This window comes from Ovis aries, chromosome 20 (assembly GCF_016772045.2).
Source record: "Ovis aries strain OAR_USU_Benz2616 breed Rambouillet chromosome 20, ARS-UI_Ramb_v3.0, whole genome shotgun sequence".
Lineage (NCBI taxonomy): Eukaryota > Metazoa > Chordata > Mammalia > Artiodactyla > Bovidae > Ovis > Ovis aries.
The window spans coordinates 28,945,254-28,956,408 of NC_056073.1; the positions used below are offsets into that span (position 1 = coordinate 28,945,254).

Sequence of the window (11,155 nt, forward strand, 5' to 3'; positions counted from 1 at the left end):
ATGGCATCCAACCATCTCATCCTCTGTTGTCCTCTTCTCCTCCTGCCTTCAATCTTTCCCAACTTCAGGGTCTTTTCCAATGAATCAGTTCTTCATATCACATGGCCAAAGTATTGGAGTTTCAGCTTCAGCATCAGTCCTTCCAATGACTATCCAGGACTGATTTCCTTTAGGATGGACTGGTTGGATCTCCTTGCAGTCCAAAGGACTCTTAAGAGTCCTCTCCAACACCACAGTTCAAAAGCATTAATTTATCTCTGGACTTTCTCTTTTGTTCCATTGATCTATATTTCTGTCTTTGTGCCAGTATCATACTGTCCTGATGACTGTAGCTTTGCAGTACAGTCTGAAGTCAATTTATTGCATTCCTTGATTACTGAAATATGTCACTGAGCAAGATTTTAGGTTATTTTTAGTTGGCAATCTGGTTTTAAAATCTGATAGTCTTCCACTGGGGATAATTTAAAGACAGCCATAACAGGAGACAAAAAAAAGTAACTTCCTAGATAGACTTAAGTGAACTTTTGGCAGCCTTTAGACCAAAGTGCTGGTCTTAAGTGAATGGTAAATAAATTGTCCACAATCCCTTTTGAAATATAAACACTTTGCATTTATTTTCTAAAAATTATTAAAAGTCTTCCAGAAATAAAATGTGCAGTTAGCACCGTCACAGGATACAAGGTCAATATATGAAAACTCAATTGTATTTCTATGCCATTTATAATTGCATTCAAAACATTAAATAGTTATGGATAAATTTTACCAAATATACACAAGATCAATATAATAAAAAACTTCAAATGCTTCTGAAAGAAATTTAAAAGATGTAAATAAATGTAGATGTACACTGTGTCCCTGAATCAGAAAACTAAATATTGCCAAGATGTCAGTTCTTCCCAAATTGATCCATAAATTCAATGCAATCACAATCAAAATGCTGGCATGCTTTTTTGTAGAAGCATGTATTTCATTAAAGTTTAAAACTTGCTCTTTGGAAGACAGTATTAGAAAATAAAAAGCACACCACAGACTGGAAGAATATCTTACAAAACATTTATCTGACATAGGACTTGAGTTAAAAATGTATAAGTAATACTTAGAGCTCAGTAGTAAAAAGATAAATGACCCAATAAAAATGGGTAGAATATTTTAACATAAACATCACAAAATAAGATATAGGAGGTATATGAAAAGATGGTCAATATCATAGCCCTGAAGTAAATGCAAATTAAAACCACAATGAGATATAACTATAAACCCACTGGAAAGGCTAAAAGTATAAAGATTCACAATACCAGGTGTTATAGAAAATGTGGGGTAATTGTAACTCTCATACACTGTTTTTTAGAATGAAAATGGTATAGTTACTTTGAAAACATTTTGAAAATTTCTAATAAAGGTAAACATATACTTAGTTTATGATTCACCAATCCCACTGTTAGGTGTTTACCTAAATTTAGGGAAAACACTTAGCCACACAAACACTTGTATACCAATCTTTATAAGAGCTTTATTCATAATAACCAAAAAAGTAAATACTTTCAAAAACTCATTATCAGATAAGTGTATATATTGTGCCATATTCATACAATGGAATTCTAATCAGCAAGTAAAAGGGGGGATCCATTGATGCATGTCTAAATTTCAAAACCATCATGCTAAGTGAAAGAAGCCAAACTCAAAGATTATACACTGTATGATTACATTTATATGAAATTCTAAAAAAAAAAAAAAGAAAGAGGCAAAACTATTAAGACAAAATCAATGGTTGCTTCAGGCACAGGTAAAAGAACTGACAGCAAAAGGACAGCATTCCTTGGAGAGTGATGGAAATGTACTATATCTTGATTGTGGTGATATTTATACAATTATACATTTGTCAAAACTCATTGAACTGTACATTTTAAATGGATGAATTTTATTATATGTAAATTATACTTCAATAAGCCTTTAAAAGGAGAACCATTTATATGTTGAAAGACTGGAATGCTACATGTGGAATGCCAAATGGTAAGTTTTCCATGGAGGCAGGAAAAGTAAACGTTTTCACACTTTGCAAAGCTTGTGTGATATGTGAAATGATCCAGCATGTGGCCCCAATTATTTAGGAAAAATTCTATTACCTAATAAACCTTGGTAGAGAGGTGGATTCAAAGACATTAGTCTGTACCCTATAGTCATGATCATGTCTAGTGAAAGATAAAGAGGATGAAGAGAGGGGAAGACAAATACTCTGGAGAGAGTCAATGAATAAAGGAATGGATGAATGAATGAATCATTTGAATAGGTAATTCTCTATATCTTTCAATGCAACAAGTATATATATAGATCCATAAGACAAAATGCTCAAATAATTTAGTATCTTGAATAAAGTGTATTTCAGCCAAAGAATTTTTACCACTTATGTAAATGTAATGACTCTCAATGACCAAAAACTCTATTAGCCTAATCTTTGCTATATTGACTCTCTCTTTCTGTAGATACTAAAGTTTGCTCCATGAATTAGTATATTAATTTTAAAACCAGGCCCTTAATTTCTGGGAACACTAAATATAGAATAATTAAAGATTAAAGTTGTACGAATCAAAAAGGTTATCTTTAGAAAATATTTCAGAATGAACAAATAAAAAGAACAACAAATTTGGGGGCAGAACTTTTCTTCTGTGCTTGGTGGGTTGTAAACTAAAAATACCATCACGTCTCAAAGGAGCAGAGGAAACCTCTGAGATCATAAGACTCTCTGAACAAAAGTTGCTGGACAGGTGATCTCTCACATCTCCCTGTCCCAGCCCATTAATCTTTTAACTGCCCCTTTTACATCTTTGTTTCTGAGAGTGTAGATTAGAGGGTTGAGGCTAGGTGTGACAACAGTATAAAAAAGGGCAATGAACTTGCCTTGATCTTGAGAATTTCCTGATGGTGGCTGTAGATATATGCACATGATTGGAATGAAAAAGAGGGATACAACCATAAGATGGGCTCCACATGTCCCAAAGACTTTCTGAAGTCCAGTTGTTGACTGCATCCTCAGCGCAGTCTGAGCAATGGCACCATAGGAGCTGAGAATGAGGATAAGCGGTATGATCACAAAAATGGAGCTCATGACCATAAGGGTCAGCTCATTAGCATGAGTATCAACACATGACAGTCGAAGCAATGCTGGAACTTCACAGAAGAAATGGTCCACTTGGTGATGACCACACAGGGGTACCCAGAACGTAAATGAGGAATGAAGTGCTGAGGTGGTAAAGCCACTTACCCAAGAAGCCACAGCCAATAGATGGCAGAAACGAGGGTGCATGAGGACAGTGTAATGCAGAGGTCTACACACAGCTGCATAACGGTCATAGGACATCACCACCAACAGCACACATTCAGCAGTTCCCAGTGCAAGGACAAAATAAAGTTGGATCATGCAACCAGCATAAGAGATGGTTTTCTCTGGCCCCCAGAGGTTGATCAGCAACTGGGGGATGGAACTCGTGGTGTAGCAGAGATCCAGAAAAGAGAGGTTTGAGAGGAAGAAGTACATAGGAGTGTGGAGATGGGAATCCAGATATGACAAGAAAATGATGAACAGGTTACCTATCAGTGTCATCAGGTAGAACATCAAGATAACCACAAAGAGAACTAACTCAAGATGAGGCCAGTTAGAAAAACCCAGTAGAACAAAGTAACCAGAACTTGCATTTTTTTCCTTCATCTTTCTTTTTCTTTCAATACCTGAAGAATCATATAAACTGAGGGTCTGCCCCCTCATTGTCAAACCTTTGCAAACTGATTGAGGGAGAAAACACATTTCCAAATACTGCCATTATAACAGTAGGATTTTTATAGTTTTTATGTTTCATTCAGACATTTGTCCTGTTGTAGATACTAACAATAGCTTCTCATCTGAATTAGTTATTTTTTATGTATGTTAGCATTTGGATAAATGAAGATTAAAGACTTCATAGCTAAGAAAATTTTCATTTTAAAAACTCTCTTTTCTTAGGGGAAAAAAAAAAAAAAAACCTCTACCCCCTTGTAGTTACATATAAAGAAATATCTGCAGTCTTAACAATCTTGCACAAGGGTGAGAATTTATCATGAGATAAAAACAATTCAGCAGTAACTTTAAAGTGTTAATATTGGATGAAAAAACTAAACTTCAATTGATATGTTTATAGACAAAATAAAACATTCATACTTATTTGTTTATGCTATCAGCTTATTTCCAGACACAAATAACATGCAAATGTAAATATAAACAAATACGCATGCATGCATGAGCACACACCAACTTATCAATATTCATAATAATGAGTTTAGCTGAAGTTCACTGCACAGGTATCAACACATGATCATCGCAGAAGTGCTAAAACCACAGAAGTGCTCCAAAGAGCAATATCCACACAAGGAAACCCAGAAGGTAAAGAAGAAATGAAATGCTGAGGTGTAAAAGCTACTTATCCAAGTGGCCTTTATGGAAAAGACAAACAACAACAATAATAAAACAGCTAATAATCTGGATTAATTGGAAAATGAAGTAGACTGGGGAATTTGGTGATAAAATATACTTCCAAACATAAATGAGAATACAACTTGTTTTGGAAGATTAAAAAAAAAAAACACGAAGGAAACTGTTAAGAGGGAGCAAGAAAGGGAGGGTGGTTGGAGCAGGAAAGCAGAGAGGAACTCTGATTGTGGTATTTGGAATACAAAGTGTGTATTTTGAGTGTCTATGAAACATGAACAACAGGGTTTAAAGACTGTGCCCACAAAACTGCATATGCTTTAGAACAATAGGTAAGACATTAAATTCTGAGTCACAACCTACAATTACATAATATGTCTAGGTTTTCCACAGTTTGGAATGGGAAATTCGGAAGAGAAAATTCACTAATTTTTAATAGACAAAGATATGTGAATATTACATAAAATCCAATGACAAGGTCATCTTCTCATGGTTCTTTTGTAAAAAATAAAGTTAAGAAATTTGAATGTGTACTAATAGTTTGATTTTCAGTTGCTTATTTTCTCATGTGCATTATCCATTTTTCACAGAAAAAAAAAAAACACTCTTTTATTATATAGTTACTGATGCAAAGCACAGTATCCCATCATTTAAATAATCCCAAATAGCTTTGCCTTGCTACTTCTGCTTCTCTCACATTCTCTGATAGAATATGGCAAAAGACAAATTCAACCAAAACAGATTCACCTGCAGTCTTTCAAGGAATGTTTATTTGCTCTAATATTCTAATCTTGAATCTTTAAAAAGCTATAAGAGATGTCTAATTAGTTGAGTTACAAGCTGAAGAGCTAGAAATATTGAATTTGGCTAAGATTGATTTAGGCAGGCATAAAGATAGTAATGCATCACTTAATATTATTGACAATGAAAATAACTTAACCTTTTGAGATATGATGGGAAAATTCTAAGGGATTTTTAAAACTTCCTTAGAATTGGAGTTAATACATCACAAGATATTTGAATTCAAATACTGTGGGTACCTTTTTTGATGCAGACATCATTTTTCTGCCTTATAAAGCTGCCTGAATTTCACATTACTTTAATTAAAAGAAATTGGGAGTTTTGTGGTATTTTTTGTATTACCTTTCTTTCAGCATTCTCCTCAAAGTAAAAAGGAAAAAAAAAAGTAGAAAGGGATAAGAGATTAGGGATGAAAAACTACAGAATTCAGGAAATTAAATTTCAAAGCTTTATGGTTTGATTTCCTTCTTAACAGATAAAAGGGAAATAAAGACCCTATCAAAGTATCTTTTATAAACCATAGAATAAAATATTTCCCTTAAGTTAAAAATTATGGGGAAGGTGGATGACTTAGCACTTTCTTCTCACCCTCATTGTTACTAACAAACATTTTTCTAATTCTTGTCATATTCATTCCTTTATATTAAACCTGGTTTAGCACTGCATCAACTTCTTTCAGTAGTGACCTTCCTGGGTTTGCTCACCTTCCCTGCTGTTCTCTTTCCTTCTATGCCCTAATCATATATAAACTGATGAGAGGCTCTTTGGATATCATGTGACCTGCAACATTAACCTAATTGCCCTCCTATCCCACCTACACTAATGTATATAATCTAACTGTGGAAAGCAAGCTGAAAATAACTGTGATTATCATTGTTACAAACAAGACAATGAGTTTGTCCAAAATTTTCCTTTTAGCAGAACATGGGAACTCTTAAGGGCATAATAAGGTATCAGGGGATGCACTCCTTGCCCCAGAGCAAACAGGACCTTTACAGAAACAAAGAGAATAATATGAGTTTCCTTCCTTGACTGGGGCCATTGGGAAAATAAATCCCAAAGTTGCAATTAATGTCCTTCAAGGTGATTGCCTGGTTAGACCGGTGTTTATCATTTTTTTAATTATTTATTTATTTTAATTGGAGGCTAATTACTTTACAATATTGTAGTGGCTTTTGCCAAACATTGAGATGAATCAGCCATGGGTGTACATATGTTCCCCATCCTGAAACCCCCTCCCGCCTCCCTCCCCATTCAATCCCTCAGGGTCATCCCAGTGCACCAGCCCTGAGCACCCTGCCTCATGCATCAAACCTGGGCTGGTGATCTGTTTCACATATGATAATATACATGTTTCAATGCTATTCTCTCAAATTATCCCACCCTCGCCTTCTCCCACAGAGTCCAATAGACTGTTCTTTACATCTGTGTCTCTTTTCCTGTTTAACATATAGGGTCATCATTACCAACTATCTTTCTAAATTCCATATATATGCGTTAGTAAACTGTATTGGTGTTTTCCTTTTTTTTTAATTTATTTTACTTTACAATGTTGTATTGGTTTTGCCCTACATTGACATGAATCCGCCATGGGTATACACGAGTTCCCGATCCTGAAACCCCTCTCACCTCCCTCCTGATACCATCTCTCTGGGTCATCCCAGTGCACCAGCACCAAGAATCCTGTATCTGCGTCGAACCTAGACTGGTGATTCGTTTCTTACATGATAGTATACATGTTTGAATGCCATTCTCCCAAATCATCCCACCCTCTCCCTCTCCCACAGAGTCCAAAAGACTGTTCTATACATCTGTGTCTCCTTTGCTGTCTCGCATACAGGGTTCTCATTACCATCTTTCTAAATTCCATATATATGTGTTAATATACTGTGTTGATATTATTCTTTCTGGCTTACTTCACTCTGTATAATAGGCTCCAGTTTCATCCACCTCATTAGAACTGATTCAAATGTATTCTTTTTAATGGCTGAGTAATACTCCATTGTGTATATGTACCACAGCTTTCTTATCCATTCATCTGCTGATGGATATCTAGGTTGCTTCCATGTCCTGGCTATTATAAACAGTGCTCCAATGAACATTGGGGTACATGTGACTCTTTCAATTCTGGTTTCCTCAGTGTGTATGCCCAGCAGTGGGATTGCTGGGTCATACGGCAGTTCTATTTCCAGTTTTTAAAGGAATCTCCACACTGTTCTCCATAGTGGCTATACTAGTTTGCATTCCCACCAACAGTGTAAGAGGGTTCCCTTTTCTCCACACCCTTTCCAGCATTTATTGCTTGTAGACTTTTGAATCGCAGCCATTCTGACTGGTGTGAAATGGTACCTCATTGTGGTCTTGATTTGCATTTCTCTGATAATAAGTGATGTTGAGCATCTTTTCATGTGTTTGTTAGTCGTCTGTATGTCTTCTTTGGAGAAATGTCTATTTTAGTTCTTTAATAACATCTTTCTGGGTCATCCCATGCACCAGCCCCAAGCATGCCATTCACCATTGCAACGAAAAGAATAAAATACTTAGGAATATATCTACCTAAAGAAACTAAAGACCTATATATAGAAAACTATAAAACACTGATGAAAGAAATCAAAGAGGACACTAATAGATGGAGAAATATACCATGTTCATGGATTGGAAGAATCAATATAGTGAAAATGAGTATACTACCCAAAGCAATTTACAAATTCAATGCAATCCCTATCAAGCTACCAGCCACATTTTTCACAGAACTAGAACAAATCATTTCAAGATTTGTATGGAAATACAAAAAACCTCGAATAGCCAAAGCAATCTTGAGAAAGAAGATTGGAACTGGAGGAATCAACTTGCCTGACTTCAGGCTCTACTACAAAGCCACAGTCATCAAGACAGTATGGTACTGGCACAAAGACAGACATATAGATCAATGGAACAAAATAGAAAGCCCAGAGATAAATCCACACATATGGACACCTTATCTTTGACAAAGGAGGCAAGAATATACAATGGAGTAAAGACAATCTCTTTAACAAGTGGTGCTGGAAAACTGGTCAACCACTTGTAAAAGAATGAAACTAGATCACTTTCTAACACCACACACAAAAATAAACTCAAAATGGATTAAAGATCTAAATGTAAGATCAGAAACTATAAAACTCCTAGAGGAGAACATAGGCAAAACACTCTCAGACATAAATCACAGCAGGATCCTCTATGATCCACCTCCAGAATTCTGGAAATAAAAGCAAAAATAAACAAATGGGATCTAATTAAAATTAAAAGCTTCTGCACAACAAAGGAAAATATAAGCAAGGTGAAAGACAGCCTTCTGAATGGGAGAAAATAATAGCAAACAACTAATCTCAAAATATACAAGCAACTTCTGCAGCTCAACTCCAGTAATCAAAAATGGGCCAAAGAACTAAATAGACATTTCTCCAAAGAAGACATACAGCATGAAAAGATGCTCAACATCACTCATTATTAGAGAAATGCAAATCAAAACCACAATGAGGTACCACTTCACACCAGTCAGAATGGCTGCGATCCAAAAATCTGCAAGCAATAAATGCTGGAGAGGGTGTGGAGAAAGGGAACCCTCCTACACTGTTGGTGGGAATGCAAACTAGTACAGCCACTATGGAAAACAGTGTGGAGATTCCTTAAAAATTGCAAATAGAACTACCTTATGACCCAGCAATCCCACTTCTGGGCATACACACCGAGGAAACCAGAATTGAAAGAGACACATGTACCCCAATGTTCATCGCAGCACTGTTTATAATAGCCAGGACATGGAAACAACCTAGATGTCCATCAGCAGATGAATGGATAAGAAAGCTGTGGTACATATACACAATGGAGTATTACTCAGCCGTTAAAAAGAATTCATTTGAATCAGTTCTGATGAGATGGATGAAACTGGAGCCGATTATACTGAGTGAAGTAAGCCAGAAAGAAAAACACCAATACAGTATACTAACACATATATATGGAATTTAGGAAGATGGCAATGACCCTGTATGCAAGACAGGAAAGAGACACAGATGTGTATAACGGACTTTTGGACTCAGAGGGAGAGGGAGAGGGTGGGATGATTTGGGAGAATGACATTCTAACATGTATACTATCATGTGAATTGAATCACCAGTCTATGTCTGACGCAGGATGCTTGGGGCTGGTGCATGGGAGGGGGGTTCATGTTTGGGAATGCATGTAAGATGAAATATACCATGTTCATGGATTGGAAGAATCAATATAGTGAAAATGAGTATACTACCCAAAGCAATTTACAAATTCAATGCAACTAGAACAAATAATTTCAAGATTTGTATGGAAATACAAAAACTTCAATGACTTCAGTCATCAAGACAGTATGGTACTGGCACAAAGACAGACATATAGATCAATGGAACAAAATAGAAAGCCCAGAGATAAATTCACACACATATGGACACCTTATCTTTGACAAAGGAGGCAAGAATATACAATGGAGTAAAGACAATCTCTTTAACAAGTGGTGCTGGGAAAACTGGTCAACCACTTGTAAAAGAATGAAACTTGGCCCATTTTTTGATTGGGTCATTTATTTTTCTGGAATTGAGCTGCAGGAGTTGCTTGTATATTTTTGAGATTAGTTATTTGTCAGTTGCTTCATTTGCTATTAGTTTCTCCCATTCAGAAGGCTGTCTTTTCCCCTTTCTTATAGTTTCCTTTGTTGTGAGAAGCTTTTAATTTTAATTAGGCCCCATTTGTTTATTTTTGCTTTTATTTCCAGTATTCTGGGAGGTGGGTCATAGAGGATCCTGCTGTGATTTATGTCTGAGAGTGTTTTGCCTATTTTCTCCTCTAAGAGTTTTATTGTTTCTGGCCTTATATTTAGATCTTTAATCAATTTTGAGTTTATTTTTGTGTATGGTGTTAGAAAGTGTTCCAGTTTCATTCTTTTACAAGTGGTTGACCAGTTTTCCCAGCACCACTTGTTAAAGAGATTGTCTTTTCTCCATTGTATATTCTTGCCTCCTTTGTCAAAGATAAGGTATCCATAACTGTGTGGATTTATCTCTGGGCTTTCTATTTTGTTCCATTGATCTATATTTCTGTCTTTGTGCCAGTACCATACTGTCTTGATTGTGGCTTTATAGTAGAGCCTGAAGTCAGGCAGGTTGATTCCTCCAGTTCCATTCTTCTTTCTCAAGATTGCTTTGGCTATTCGAGGTTTTGTGTATTTCCACACAAATTGTGAAATTATTTGTTCTAGCTCTATGAAAAATACCGCTGGTAGCTTGATAGGGATTGCATTGAATCTATAGATTGCACTGGGTAGTATACTCGTTTTCACTATATTGATTCTTCCAATCCATGAACATGGAATATTTCTCCATTTATTAGTGTCCTCTTTGATTTCTTTCACCAGTGTTTTATAGTTTTCTACATATAGGTCTTTAGTTTCTTTAGGTAGGTATATTCCTAAGTATTTTATTCTTTTCGTTTCAATGGTGAATGGAATTGTTTCCTTAATTTCTTTTTCTACTTTCTCATTATTCGTGTATAGGAACGCAAGGGATTTCTGTGTGTTGATTTTATATCCTGAAACTTTACTATATTCATTGATGAGCTCTAGTAATTTTCTGGTGGAGTCTTTTGGGTTTTCTATGTAGAGGATCATGTCATCTGCAAACAGTGAGAGTTTTACTTCTTCTTTTCCAATTTGGATTCCTTTTATTTCTTTTTCTGCTCTGATTGCTGTGGCCAAAACTTCCAGAACTATGTTGAATAGTAGTGGTGAAAGTGGGCACCCTTGTCTTGTTCCTGACTTTAGGGGAAATGCTTTTAATTTTTCACCATTGAGGATAATGTTTGCTGTGGGTTTGTCATATATAGCTTTTATTATGT

At 35.7% G+C, this 11,155-nt stretch overlaps 1 protein-coding gene across 1 annotated transcript; it reads right to left on the reverse strand.

Annotated features, from left to right (window-relative positions):
* Positions 1-587: 587 nt before the first annotated feature.
* LOC101121810 (olfactory receptor 2J3-like) lies at positions 588-6,970 on the reverse strand. The gene has a single exon (XM_042236864.2). It carries the CDS (start codon positions 3,797-3,799, stop codon positions 2,771-2,773), a length of 1,029 nt encoding a protein of 342 aa, XP_042092798.1. The 5' UTR covers positions 3,800-6,970; the 3' UTR covers positions 588-2,770.
* Between the last annotated feature and the right edge of the window lie 4,185 nt (positions 6,971-11,155).